Source organism: Rousettus aegyptiacus, unplaced genomic scaffold, assembly GCF_014176215.1.
Source record: "Rousettus aegyptiacus isolate mRouAeg1 unplaced genomic scaffold, mRouAeg1.p scaffold_m13_p_7, whole genome shotgun sequence".
NCBI classification, from domain to species: domain Eukaryota; kingdom Metazoa; phylum Chordata; class Mammalia; order Chiroptera; family Pteropodidae; genus Rousettus; species Rousettus aegyptiacus.
In genome coordinates, this window is record NW_023416310.1 from 98169167 (window position 1) to 98184787 (window position 15621).

The following is a 15621-nucleotide window of genomic DNA, read 5'->3' on the forward strand; positions in this document are numbered from 1 at the left end:
AGCAGCCTTGAAATCAGAGAAAAGGAAATTTCCTGGCAGACAGGGCAATCTATCTGTCTCTTGCAAGAAGTTTGGAAACTCAATGATTTATTTACTACCTTAAGTCTTCTAAAATACCTAATTAAAAAATTAAGATCAATGGATATAAAATATTAGAGCAGAATGTTATGATTGATAAACTTTTACATTTTGTTTCATATGGGCATTCTATTGTAAAATAAACAACTTCCCAAAACACCTAGTTTGCTACATTTAAGCAATTACAACATTTTAAATGAATCAATTCTTATCATCAACACATGACAACCTTGCCAAAAGTAAAGCCTATTCCTTGGGCCAAAATGAATAAATGAGGAAGAGGGAAGCACTCTTTATTTCCTAATACCAACTTGCACATGTATAGCACTTAATCATTTCACATCGATCATGGTACCCCCGCCCCCATTCCAAATGAGGGGAAAGACCTTTGTCAGCTGTGATAAGATGCTTGAACTACAAGACCTTGCAACTGGTGGTGGGGACTGCCAATGTGGGTCTTTGCTACAAGCACAGAACAAGGAATGGAGTTATTATACAAAGCCAAAAAACCTGCAGCAAGAGACAGGAAAGCAGCCTTAGTCTCTGGCTATCTAGATTACCATTCACCTTGTTCTTGGCCACATTTCATTTTCTGCTCTTTTGTTTCAAAGCATTTTGATATTTTTTGCAAAACCACCACCTATTACCTATCATCATTTTATTTGGTCTTGTTGACCTTTAACAAGGTCAAGTAGAGGGGCAGCTATTACTCACCCCATTTAACAGGTGAGAAAGCAGAAAGGTTACTTAGTCAAACTTTAATGAGTCCTATTCTATGGAAGCATCACCTATTCTCCATCTTCCATGGCATCACATGTGAAGAGCACCAACAGGAGTAGCTCTGGATTGAAAATCAGAAACTTCAGTTCTAGTCTCAAGTGTTCTTAGCTATGATCATGGCCAAGTTACTTCTCTAGTTTTAGGCTATTGGGAAATGGGTGGTTAGATTTTAGTTCTGGTTAAGATAGAGGTAAACATATTCCACCCTGTCTATCCCAGTGAAGGTAACTATGGACAGAACTGAAATAAGAAAAAACCAAATCCACAATTATAGTTGAAAAGTACAATACTACTCTCTCTCTCAGTAATCACCAGAACAAGCAGATCATAAATAATCAAACAAGCAGACGATAAATAAATAAGATATAGAATTCCATCAACACAAAAAAATATATATTCTTTTTAAGTGCAGACAGAACATTCACAAAGGTAGCACTGGGTCATACAACAAACTTCAATAAACAAAATAATTGAAATTACGCAAAGTATGTTCTCTGACCATACTGAATTCAAATTAAAACTAGAAATCAATAAGAGAGACATAAGAAAATCTCCAAATACTTTAAAATTAAACAACATACTTCCAAATAATCCACTGGTCTCAAGGAAAATTTAAACATTTTGACAAAAATGAAAATACAAAGTTTATGAGATGCAGACAAAGCAAGACTTATATGGAAATCCACCCTAAATCTTTACATTTGAAAAGAGGAACAGTCTCGAACCAATAACCTAAGTTCCCACTTCAAGAAACTAGAAAAGGAAGAAAATAAAACTAAAGGAAACAGAAGGAAATAATGAAGGGCAGAAATCAGTGAAATTGAAAATACAAAACAAAACAAAAGTCAATGAAACTAAAATCTGGTTCTTTCAAAAGATCAAAAGAATTGATAAACCTGAAGCCAGACTGATGAAGGAAAAAAAGAGAGCTGATACAAATTACTAACATTACAAATGAATTTGAGAATATGGCTACAGACCCCTCCACAAATATTAGGGTAATAAATGAATGCTACAAACATTTCTTTGCATGTAAAATTTAACTAACTGGATAAAATGAACCAATTCCTTAAAAACCACAAACTTTCAAATTTTATAGGGGAAACAGATAACCTAAACAATCTTATAACCATTAAAGGAACTGAATTTGTAATTTAAAACCTTTGAAAAAATTAGTTGGCCAGACTAGATTCAGGCTCAAACAACTTATGAAAAGGGCCAGATACCAAATATTTCAGACTTTGGGGTCCATCTGGTCTCTGTCACAACTACTCAACTATGCCATTATAGTGGAAAAGCAGTCATAGGTGGTAAGTCAACAAAATAGCCTTGGTTGTGTTCCAATAAAACTTTTATGTACCAAAATAGGTGGCAGGCCAGACTTGACCTGAGAACTATAATTTGTCAAACCCTGCACTAGATGACTAATATCATTTCCATATTCTAAATTTTACAATTCTGTATTTCCATGGTCAAAAATCACTTCGATATGTAGTTCAAGAAAAGGATAATACAAATACTCTCACAGAGGTAACTGTTTTGATCAAGACTTGTTAGAAATGCACACGACAGTATACAAACAAAAAATAAAACTCACCACACTTCAGTTAAACTAGCCTTGAATGAATCTGTTACCTCAAAAAAATGATTCAAGACCTTACTGAGATGAAAAATTCTCAATTTTCCATATTAATAGAGCTCTGATATATAGTATATGATTATAAACAAAATTTAAAAATCCAAGACACATAAAACTAAGGGTCTAAGTTTATTTTGAAACTTTGTATCATTATGGCCATAAGAAGCTGTCAAAAATGTGGGGAAAATATAGAAGAAAATTTATATTGTTTATCATACCACCACCTAGTGAGAATTACTAATATTATATTTAGAGGTTATTACCTTTTAATCTAGAAACATTCTTTATATATGAGATCTTCAGGTCTGCCTGACATCTAATGAGCAGAAAGTAATACCGAGGACAGTCTAACAGTAATCTTATGGAGGCTAAAACCCTATCCATCTGCAGCCTGACATTGGGCAGGTTTCCATGTCTGCTCCATCATCTTGATTTCAAGAGACCACTCCATTATTGCTCCATTAGGCCAGCACCATTTCATCTAATACATAAACATGCATCTTTTGCATATAAAAGGTTAAGAACTTGCCTGTTAAACATTGCAATTCATAATACTAGAGTAGCATACATAGGAAGTACCTCTTACAAAGCCATACAAAATATATGTGGTGAGATGTGTTCTTCAGAGTTAAGAAGGTCTTTTAAACCTTTCACCCATAAAATCGCATATTAATTTTTGACAAATAAGGTTTTTAAATTAAATAAATGCTGCTCTGTTAGGAGATGCAAGTCCTACATATGCTCAGATTTGCATTCAATGCTACATCTATTTATATATAAAATCTCCCAAATATGCTAGGCAGATCACAGAAGAGTTTACACTAACAAATCAATAAAATCATATTGAAGCAAAGCTACAGAACTATAGGGAAGGGGGAGAGGAGACGGGGAAAATATAAAAAAATAAAATGTTTAAAAAAAAAGCTACAGAACTATGGAGTAGCAATACAGGTGTCTACTGTAGGAAAATCACGGGTTCAAACAAAGACGAAAATCACAGCATACTGTAAAACAAAACTCTGTGATGTGCAGCTACTGTAGCTGCACATCACAGAGCCAACTGAAACATCCATGACATGCAAGTTAACTGCAAAGAGTCTAGCATGAGAGGATACACTAAAAAGCTTTCCCGTCCTGCTCACTTTAAGCATCTATAACAGACACAGGTCTATCTTACATAGTGTGGAATCTTTCATTTCAGAACAGTTATTTATAAAAGTTATACAGTAGAAAACTCCTGACCATTAATGTTTATGATATAAAATCGTTATTTGCTGACTTGAAAGGATGTTCAATGATAAAAGTATTAAGAGCTCAGACTTTCAGGTCAGAGGAATCTGAGTTCAAATGTCAGCCATATGTACATGTATTTTTGAGTAAATAACTGGATAAAGGTTATTATGAGAGTAAAATAGTTAATAATGTATGTCTTATCACAACAGCTGGAATACAGTAAACAGTGTAATACTACAGATAATATGTGTAAAAAAAAAAAAGAGAAAAACAGTAAGAAAAGATGGGTGTATACATATACACATACCCAGCATAGTCTGTAATGCTATACACTAAAAACAGGTGGTAGAATTACAGGTGAGATACATAATGAACATAGAACTCCCATAATTAGAAAAATATTAACCTATTCTAATTTTGAAAATAAGAAAATGCAGCTAGAAAATAATGCAGTAACAAGCTCTCAGAGGAGTCCTTTCAAGGCTGGGAAACTCTGGCTATCCTAAAGTGATTCCAGGAAAGCATTTACAAAACTGAGATTAGCATCTAAATTAAGTGCTTCCCTTCATTATAATAACAATATATCTTTGAAAGTGAACATTAACTGCATCCTCTTCGTACATTCTACATCAAACTATTATCCAAATCAAATAAAATTTTATACTTGATATATTAACATAATGAAACCTCTCAAATACATGCCTTGTACAATACAAAAAATGTCCAGTTATTACATTCCTCTTTTAGGGATCCTTCAACCACTGCATCCATTGTTTGGGGGCAAGAGCAAAGATAAAATTTATCCTTATGCACCATCATCCTCACAAGGTCAGGTCCTAAACTGTACCAATTTTCTTCTGCCTAGAACTATAGTTTTAGGTAGAAAATATAAGCTATATATATGGATTACTGTACCATTCTGGACATTCAAAGAAGAAGCTACATATCTTAGTTGGTTGGTTACCCAACAGTCAGAACTATCCAAGAGAAATATGATGCAAGCCAGAAATAAACTATATATATAAATTTAAAACATATATAAAATTTTAAATTTTCTAGTAGCCCCAAATTTTTTTAAAAGGTAAAATTAAGTGTAAGTATAGATTTTATTCAACTTAGCTATCCAAATTATTATCAGTAAGATATCACTGATGTTTTATATCCTTTTCATATACTAAGTCTTTGAAGTCTGATGCACAGTTTATACTTACAGCACATCTTCACTTGGACTAGTCACATTTCAAGCACTTGATAGCCACATACAGTTAGTTACTGGCTACCTACCACACAGGATGATACAAGCTAGAGCTACTAAAGCCCAAGGTGTGTGCTGCTTCTGACCCATTACAAGCCCTAACTCTATTCAGTCTACACACAACCATGAGCTGCTGAGCAAGAGCGCTCAGGCCAAAACTAAATGGAATTCATTTCAAAGATTGCGAGTCTTCTATGTTTCAGATACAGTGTTAAATGGTTTCAGTTTGGGTTTTTTGGGGGGTGGGGAGGGGAGGGTTATTTAATTTTTGAAGGGTCAGGGATTGGAGGTGAATGTGGTAATAGAGACAAATAAGTTTGGTCCCAATAAATTCTACCAATGAAAAAACAACAAAGGAAGAAAGCATTATTAAAGATCAGCATATCCCTCAGCAGAATGAAGAGTGTTAAAGAATTTGGCTGTATAAAGTACAGCGCTCTTCAGGAGGAGGTTTTTCACTGGCACTGAAATAACTTCAGAGAACATTATAACCCATAACTGGGCTCCAAAGTCAGCTACATATTTAAGGAACAAAAATTCTAACCCATTAGTTTGTTTTAATCCATTAGCCTAATAGTTTGAACCCTAGTTATCTAAATATTTTGTTTATATGCAGAGAACATTAAAACAGTCAAACTATTTTAAAATTAAAGAACACTACATAAAAGGAAGAAAAAGAACTGGACATACATATCCCTAACATACTGGACATACATATCCTTAACAGTTACAGTGATTTAGTAATTTAATGTACATGTATGACTTTCGATTATCAAAATAGACAAAGTGGCAATAATTTTTTTTCAAATTCAATTACATTTCCTTTTAATGTCAATCCATTCACTTTTAAACCTTTTCAGATTACAACACCCATCCAAGCTGTTTTACTTTCTCTAGAACCCTCACTGGCACAGTAACCCTAGGCTGACAGGGCAGGAACAAATTAAACTTAACCACAATAACCACATTTCATTTCAAGGAAACCTGAAAGTCATTTGTGCAGCTACAAAGATCAACTGAATGGCTAAACCCCTACTGTCATGTATCTGAGGCATTTCCATGTTAAGTAGTGCATTACTTTTAACCTCAATATCTCTTACAGTATCCTAAAGTAAGTCAGCAATAGAGCCAAGACTACCTTCCAACTCTTCAAGTCACAATACAAGCAGGAGCATATAAGGCTGCTGGACTCCTGGCCCTTAGAGCCTTTAAAAGAGAATTTGACCCTCATCTGATCAATTAAATTTAACTCTACTCTAATCAAAATATCACTTTCACTCACTGCTTATTTCAGAGTACTTGGTTTAATTTTGTACAAATTCATGTATACTGAAAGATCTACAGGAAGTAGAGGTAAATCACCTACAGCCTCCTCTCCCATAACCTTCCAGAATTTCTAAGGTCAATAAGGGCAAGAGTCTTTGGGGTTTTTTACTAATGTATCCTTAGCACTATGAATATCCAAATTTATTCATGTTATTCATCTCCCAGGTCAGCATGAATTCATTAAACAAGCACTAAGTATGTCTTCCAGCATTATACTAGATTCTAAAAAGAATATTTTAAAAATAGTTCCCATCTTTTACACACTTAAAACTTAGTTGCATAAATTACATGGTTAAAGGAAACAGTGTTAAGCAACAATTCAAGAAAGTAAACAATCAATTGCAAAACTTCAAGCAAAGAAATAATGTAGAAAAGTGCAGTTTGAAATGGCCTTCAACAAAGAGATAGGGGGAAAAAAACATAGACCTTGAAGAAAGAACAGTTTAGGCTTAAACAGGTGAAAAGGGAATTTCAAAAACATAATGAACAATGTCCTCCTGAAGGCATGAGCTTGGACTGGCTTGAGCAGGCATAATAAATTAGAAAATGGAAAAAGTGAATAAAGCCTGGAATAAGGCAAAGGAAGTGGAGACAGAAAACGACAAATGCAACAGATCATCAGAGCAGTTTCTCTGCCTTAACTGCATGCTGGAATCACTTGGAAACTTTTAAAAATACTGACACTGGGACCTCAATCCAGTAATTAACTGGGGTATACCTAAACATCAGGATTTGGGGGAGTTTCCCAGGGATTCCAATGTGTATCAAGTTAAAAATCACTGCCTTAGAGTAAAAAACAATTTAACACTTGATTAAGTGGCAACACAGGATAAGGAAGGAAGATTCAAATGATATGGAAAATATATGAGAGTATATAGCTATAAAAATGACATTACTGAGAGAACCCAGGAAATGAAAAAAGTAAAAACACGTAAGCCCATCTGGACTTTACCACTGTCTAAAAGTTCCATGCCATGAATGAGTGTTAATTAATCCAAACTGTCTCAATTCTCCACATAAGAGAAATAATCAAAACTTAATGTGAACCATCTTTTAAAATTCAACCTAGAGAATATGAAATAAATGCTCCATAAAGTCCTCTCAGGTTTCCCAGCTAGCAATAATCTCATCCTCCTTGCAATTTTAGTAGTACCTACAATAACATTCTCAATAAATGCCCTGGAGAGAACCTGTTTCAGAAGGAAAGAATCAGTACTTCATTCCTTTTACACAGTGCCCAGTGTACTACTTTGCAAGTGATATATAATATGAACTGAGTAACAGGCAGACACTATCAAGTTCTCCTAATTGTTATCAGAAGTTCTAAATGATTCTAATGCTTCATAAGCAAAAATACATCCCCAGTTGCTTTTGCTTCTTGTAGACCCTTTCACTGCTCTAACCTTTCAAGTATGCTTCATTGTCCTCCCCCTTTATCCTCAACTCCATCACTTTTTGACAGGTCCTAGGCCTGCTCACTGTTACTAAGTTGATATAGCAAACTAAATATTTTTTCTTTAGGAGAAACATGCCCGGACATCATCTTTTAAAATGTTTTTCTGAACCTCAAGGCAGTTTCTTTCAAAACTCCCACTATAATACTTAAATTTCAGCCAAACATCAATCATTGTTTTAGTTTTCACTTACATAATAAAATGTTATGTAAGAGTGCTGTTATAGTCTTCTCCATGTCTTCCATATAAATGACTGTTTACCACCTCATATCTATGGCACAAACAGAAAGTACTATTTGTCTGATATTTCAGAAAGAATCAGAAGATTATGACTAGCCCGAAATCTGACCAATCCCAAAACTCAAAGGATATCTTGTAGACTAGTTAGGAAGCTCTAGTATGGAACAATGAGAACAGATTCACCACACACTCTTCCCCACCAAAGGCTGTTTTTAAAGTGGTTTCCTAATCATAACTTCATGGACCCCTTTTCACCACTTCAGCTCCACACGTGATAGCAGATAACTGATCCATATACATACCACAAGTCCTTTGTTTCTCTGTATAAAACTTCAACATTGTGAGCAGGTCTTCGAATTATTCATTTTTTGTTTTCTGATCTTCGAGTTTAGATATGGGTTTTAAATATGTCCTACATTTTCACTGTGACTTATCAACCAATTTTTCCATTTGATTTAACTAAGCCTCTAATCTCATTTTTCTGGACTGCATATGATCAAAACATGGCAATGGCTTAAGAAAATTCAATATGCTTCACTAATTTCACAATATGGTAGAAACAAGATAAACACAGGAAAGCATTCAGCTTCACCCTAGGAATTCCATCATGACTCACTATTAATCTGTTCACTTATACAGGCATATAAGTAAACAAAGATGTATGGGAAATGAACTAATGAGAAAGTAGCAAGATCTTTTCCTGAAAAGTATTAAATAGGGAAAAATCAAAAGTGAGAACTAATTTGTATTGTCCCACTTCCCTTTAAAACGATTTTATATAATTTTTATCTCATTATTATTCCTTCTTTTCCACAGGAAAATATTAGGTACAAAGACTAAATTATAGTAACCCTAAATTAGCATTAAATAACTGAAATGGAAGAGGAAAAATTAGGGAAGGAAAAAGGAAGGCAATGATAAGAGAGGGGAAAAAAGTCAACAAGTACAGTATTTTCTACAGCAAAAAAAAAGTCAGGTATCGAATTTCTCAGCACTGGTTTTTAAACAAAAACCCTAAAAATTCAAAAACATTGTTCAGTCTGCCTAATACAGCTCTACTTGGCAATTACCTGCTCTTACAACACACTATGTGGTACATGGAAAAACTTCTACCAATTACATATCATTTTCAGCATTCTGTTTTGCTCAAAATTAAATAGCCACCTAGATGTGATAACAAAATTTTAGGTGTATTGAAGTGAAGTGGCGCCATGTCTGCAACTTACTATCAAATATTTCATAGGAAAAAAAGATGTGTATGTATGTGTACAAACACAGGTGGCATACATTTATACATATAAATGTGCACATGTATCTAAATGTTACTCAGTAAATCTAGATAAAGGGTAAATGAGTGCTCACTTTTTATAAGTTTAAAATTTTTAAAAATAAAAAGTTGGGTGGAAAGGGGTCAACAGAATCTATCTCTTGAAAATTTTGCCCCGCCCGAAAGAGTCAAGGGGCCAAAAACATATTCGACATTTATAGTTAATACATCTCAGATCCAACATCTGTTATGAAAAACTCCTCTTCAAAGAAAAGTTCTGATACTCACATTGCCCATGTACTCTGAGAGCAGGTCCTGCAGGGCCTGGCGGACAGCATTACACTCTGCCACGATTCTCTCACGCCGGTCATCACGAGTGCAGGATGAGTCAGCCATCAGGGCAGCCCCACTAATGATGCTTTCCAGGCGCTCCTCCAGGGAAGGCCTAAAGCGCTCCTCACTGAAGCTCAAGGGATCCACAATGATTTGTTTCTGCAGAGGAAGCATTACCGAATGTCAGTCCTAATCTCTGTTACCTCCACTATTCGAGAAGGTGAGGAAAGTACTGATTACGAACATCAAGGTTTAACACAAAAATTCTCGTGCTTGAAATCTGTATATACTCTTGGCAGATGAGGGGCCAACCCATACAAGTTGGCCCATGGTGGATCACTTCTCAAGTGCGGCACTGGAAACAGTACTACCCAGCTGAATGGGGCCTGGATAAAGTATACCACCAAATGCAAACGCATATATGTCACATAAAAATCATGTTCAAACTGCTTAATCTGAACATCTAAAGGACAGACTATACAGTATTAGTAAGCTGAGTTACCAAATGCGAATTACAGAGGAAATAAAAGTTTTTTTTTTCCAGGAATATAAAACTGATACATAACACTAGCAGAACTGTTTCACCACAAAAAAAAATTAATAATAAAAAACAAAACACTGATTTCTGTCCTCAAAGTTTCAGAAATGCATTTATAATAAATTTCAACCTGTTTTCCTCACCTACACATCTCATCAAATTTTATGAACAATTCAGTCTCAAATTTATCCTGTTATGCTGAAACTCGAGGCTTTCTTTGCTCAAAATCCTCCAGGCATTCTGTAAGAGATATCAGCAATCCATCCCAACAAAGCCACTCTATGATGTAACAGCTCCAATAAGAATAAATCCTTCCTCTGTCTCCCCTTCAATTCTCTGACTCCATTTAAATTCAGCTTTACCAGTGATAAGTGAGGTCAAGTCAAAAGTAAGCTATAGGTACAGCTGTGCCCAGAACAGCAGCTATTGGCCTTTTACCAACTTCTCCACTTGATATAATTTATCCTTACACTAGTAAATGTCTGTGCAAGTATTGTGCCTTAAATTTTTCTTAATGGGGACTATTTTATTGATTTCAACTGAAATGCCAAGGTTTTTCTTTAAAAAGCTTGCCTCTCTCTAATAAGTATACTTTCCTTCTTTCCCTTCCGAAAGAACCCTCAGTTTCAAAATTTAACATGTAGTACCTTGAGTTTGTTACTAACTTACATTTTAGCTCATCATCCTTTTTTCTTTTTTTTAAACCAGACTAAACTTGCAAGATTTCTCTGGTCAAAAGTGAATATACAATGTGCTCTGACTAATAGGAATCAGAAATGAGAATGGTCACAGAATTTTAATAGAGTCATAGAGCTACAACCGGCCTGTGTTCATTTAGTCCAACATCATCATTTATGAATTAAGTAGCCTCTGATAAATATCACTCACTTTGAGCAAAATGTAACCCTTATTGCTTTGAAAGGGGCCAAAACCTAATACTGCCAAATTTCGGGGGGAGAAGGGGGGAAAATAATGCTAGTAAATTGCAAGATGCATCTTAACAGTCTGCTATAAAGTCATGTAATGTTTAAGGTTCGAAAGTAAAAATTTAGTTCTAATATCATGGTCTTTAGGCTTAACATTGCACTGTTTTTATGATTTATGAGAAGTCTGAAATCAGTCATGCTTATTGGCAAAGATCAGTCACCCAAGGCAAAGTAAAGGGGTGAGACAAAGGGGAAAAAAGGTAAAGGCAAGAAAAAACTATAATGCACTCCATTATACTGATTCTTTACTTCAAAGCATATCTACTTGTGAAAAGATGCTGGCCACCTGGAAAGCAATTTTCCTTTATGCTAATTAAAAATTTAAAAATTAATCCAACAGTTAGTTGATTAAAAAAAACAAAACAAAAAAAAAAAAAAACAAATTCTTAAACTGCTGCCATCTACTGAAAGCCATGAGGCATTGTGGGTAAAAAATTTTAAGACAAAACCTCCAAAATTAAGATTAGAATAGATGCGAAGGACAGCATGTACACAGGATGTATAAACATCATCTATAAAAGATTATAATGGCATTATGCTAAGAAAATATTTTAATTCCAAATTTGCTTCCACTTGATCAAGTTTTGTCTGTTACAATTTAGTCATGAGAAGTAAATCTACGCACACTAGTAAAACTATGATGACACTTCTATTGTAGTCACTTATAGTGCCTATATCTCCCACCAGACTGTGAGTTTATGTGTACTTTGCCTCTGTATCTCATAGCTTTTACATCTGCCAGAAGGTTAAAATCTTGGCTGACATGAACTGAACTCATATATCCCCAATAAAAAATGACCTCATAGGAAACACAAGTTGCATAAGAACTCAGAAGTTCAACTCAAACTAAAAAAAGGAAAGAAAGGATAAATGCTTTCAGCCAAGTGAAGTAGACAAATAATTCAAGAAAGTTCTTTAAACTTGGATTGCAAATCTAAGTAGAAAGTGAGCTTTCATCAGAAAGCTTGATCACATTTCCCCAGAAATCTGTTAACTTTGGGAGATGGTCAAGAACCTGAAGTTTCTTCCCAACCTTAACTCACATCAAAGTTGTTGAGCGCATAGGCCAATTCTCCTCCTCCTCCACCCTGGTGCTGGGAGGCATCATCTGAAGCAGTGGCCTGGGCTGCATTGGAAATGCCTGTGACTGCCTGTTGTAGCTGCTTGTATATCAGGTCTCTGTTGGCCTTATAGGCTGCAACATCAGGGTGCTGTAGGCATGCCTGGGATGCAGTATAGAGGATCGGAACATTTTTCTGCAGGATTCCTCTGGCTGCAGCCATCTGATCACGATGACCCACATCTTTCAATTCCTATAAAGAGTAAAACAAGAAATCAGAATTATGTAGGTCAATTCATATAAAATTTTGTTGGTAAATATTGAAAAGTTAAGACTTTCTACTAATTAGACAATATTTTCATTAAGTCTGGCTTGAAAGTTCATCACTACGGAGGCAGTATGGTTTAGTATCAAATTGTCCAAACCACACACACCTGAATTTCAACCTCCAATACTACTGTTTCCCTCGCTATTGTGATCTTATTTTAACTCTCCATGGTCAGTTTCACCTCCTGTAAAATAGGAATAACAGAACCTCTCATAATTGTCTTGAGGATTAAATGGGATAATGCATGTCGAGCACCTAGCACAGCACTAAATAAAAAGCAAAACATAGAACTGACTATGACTAGCATCTTGAGTATGACTATATAAAGACGTATGTACCTATTCCAACCAAAATAGAAAAATCATTCAGACATATTTAAACAGAGTAAGATTATGAGGGTTTCTTTTTTATTAAGTTACAAAAATTCATTAGAAGAATTCTGTGAAATTGAGAATGGGAAACCACAGGTATTCACGAACTATGCAGACCAGTAAGGTGAGGATGTGTCAGGCTATTCTCTCAAGTACACGACATGTCTCCCAACTTTCCCCTACCCCAAAGACTACCTTAGAACATGAATCATTAGGCAAAGCTAAGGCTCATGTGCTTTACGACTGTAAACCTAAAGGTTTGTATTTCTTTGTTAACACTCTATATACATGTGGTCATAGTGAAGCTATCCTTTTCAATTTCTTCTATCCCATAATTATAAACTACAGTAAAAAGGGTTTGAGGTTCCTGGTATGGTTTCCACTACTAGCATCTATTTGATAGACCAAGTGAATATGCTAAGTGACAAATAAGTGATATCAACAATAAGTAAGATGGGTAGGGTATACATCTGGTATCCCCTTGTTACTGAAAATACTAAAAGTAAAAAAAAAACAAAAACAAAAACAAAACTAAGAGTTTAATAAATGTGTATCGAAAAGATGTCTTCAGTAGATGTGGATCATCACCACAGAAGAGAAATAAGTGATAACCCTAAATGACCCCAGAGCTGTTCCAACTCTCTTTTATGTGTGATCGTAGAATTTCAATGTTAATGTCACCAAATGAATCCTAGAGAACAAATTTAACTGTGTAAACATGTAAGAGAAAACCAACTAAACTCAGAAGACTGAAGTCAATTATTCGAAGTCTGACTTAGCTATTTAATGGCTCATCTTTCTAGATGAATTCCTAATTAAAAATCAGAGACACCAAACTGGCTGCCTTTTTCTGACACTTCATCTCACTATGTATTTTAGGTTTGCATCTTTATTCAAACTTTGTATAATATGACAGCTTTCTTCTCCTACTAGAATTCTCTTCTCATTTAGAAACTGAATTTGCAAATAATAGCTCACAGCACTCCAAATGCCCTGCAGCACAGTATATTAGGCTAAACATTCAGAAATGGGACCCTATGGATTTAGAGAATCAATGATCATTTCAAGACTCAAGCTATGACAGAGCGCTGAGGCTAATCATTATGCTTAAATAGCTGGTGCACAAGTTCAGAGTAGCATTTTCTAAATGTCTTGCCTTCATCGCAACCTCAAGTACTTTTAAGTCTTTTAGGGAGGCAAATGCCTTAAGTGCTTGTATTGTCCCGTTTTATAAAATGCTTTGCAACAGCTTTGGCATTCTTCCTAAATATCTATAACCTAGAATCAGTACAGCCTCTTATAAAGGTTACCAAAGACACTTGTGGTCACCTAGAGTTAATAGTGTCAGAATTACTATTCAACACCTGACTCTCCTAGACTCATTGTGTGGCCTGGTATGACAAACATCTACCTTTCCAAAGACTGCATTAGATTAGATATTCAGAAACGGGACCCCATGGACTTAAGAGAACTGATGATCATCTCAAGACTCAAGCTGACATGGCACTAGGGTTAACTATCATGCTTAAGTAAGCAGCTGGTGCATGTTCTGTGTGGCATTTTCTAAATGTCTTGCCCTCACTACAATGTATCTCTGATACACTTCTATATACCAAGTATCGGGGAACATATTTTAATCTATGATGAAAGTAACAGCTAAATATTATCACTTGTCCAAACTGCTAAAGTGTTCTCTCTCACTTTAGAACTGCTTTTGCTGCAGCACAAAAAAATCCTAGATTTTATGAAGTACAGATAAGAAAATGGACACTATCATAAAAGCACTATTTACTATAAAGAATAATGATCAATCGTAAGTATTCTTTTTAAGATAGTGTTTATAAATAATACAGATTAGTGAAAAAGGTGAGCTATTAAGCAATATAATAATTACTTATGAAATAAGAGTCCCTTGGTCTACTTTAGCCTTCATGATTCTTCAACTTTATCCATCTAGTTATGTTTCAGGCACACTTAGGAAAAGTCAAAAAGAAAACATGAGGAAATGACTCCTTTCAATGTAATTTGAACTAACCATCACATGCAGTGACCAAGAAACAGAAACTAATTTCTAAGCAAGCTGTAACACTAAAGTTAATAGTGTCAGAATTACCAAGAGCTAGAAATTCAAGTGATAGTTTCCTCTCATTTCCCTCTTATTATAAAATTGTAGCCATGCATACATTTGATCAGATGTCTTCTCTTGGACTCAAATGACTATATTTAAAGAAATAGTCCATAGTCAAACCCAACCAGTCCAGATTATTTACACGTAAAACACTGGGGGTACTATCCATTACCTATGTGTCTGTTCAAGTTTTCAGGAAAATAATTGTGAAAGTCAGAGTTCATAGACTAGGTAAGAAGAATTATAATTTTACAAAACATCTCAACAAGCTCTATGTACCCAGTGGGAAAATATAAACATCGAAGTTTTCCATCTCTAGCGTACTAGGGAACCAGAGTTGACAATGTGAGGCAGAGCTGGTCCTCCTCACAGGAACTCGGTCAGCCCATCCCAACCTCTTGCCATATGTTTCACCCTTATCACCAAAGAAAAGCCTGCAACCAAATAGAAATTCAACACTTCTAGTCAGCAAAAAATATTCCAGCTCAAGAAAGTAATATGATAGGGCCACACTCAGAATTCTATTCCAGGATGCAGGTGTAGTATGGCAAAGTGGCTTATTCACTCATTCATTAAATAAATATTCAACACTACTATATCCAGGC

At 35.1% G+C, this 15621-nt stretch overlaps 1 protein-coding gene across 4 annotated transcripts in view; it reads right to left on the reverse strand.

Annotated features, from left to right (window-relative positions):
* CTNNA1 (catenin alpha 1) overlaps positions 1–15621 on the reverse strand; it is a 187005-nt gene that overhangs the window by 82626 nt on the left and 88758 nt on the right. For all 4 annotated transcript variants that reach the window (XM_016160595.2, XM_016160596.2, XM_016160598.2 and 1 more), the window contains exons 6-7: positions 12173–12442; positions 9561–9764 (exon numbers count right to left, since the gene is read on the reverse strand). In XM_016160595.2, the coding sequence (XP_016016081.2) occupies positions 9561–9764; positions 12173–12442 (474 nt within the window). The remainder of the gene's footprint in view (positions 1–9560; positions 9765–12172; positions 12443–15621) is intronic.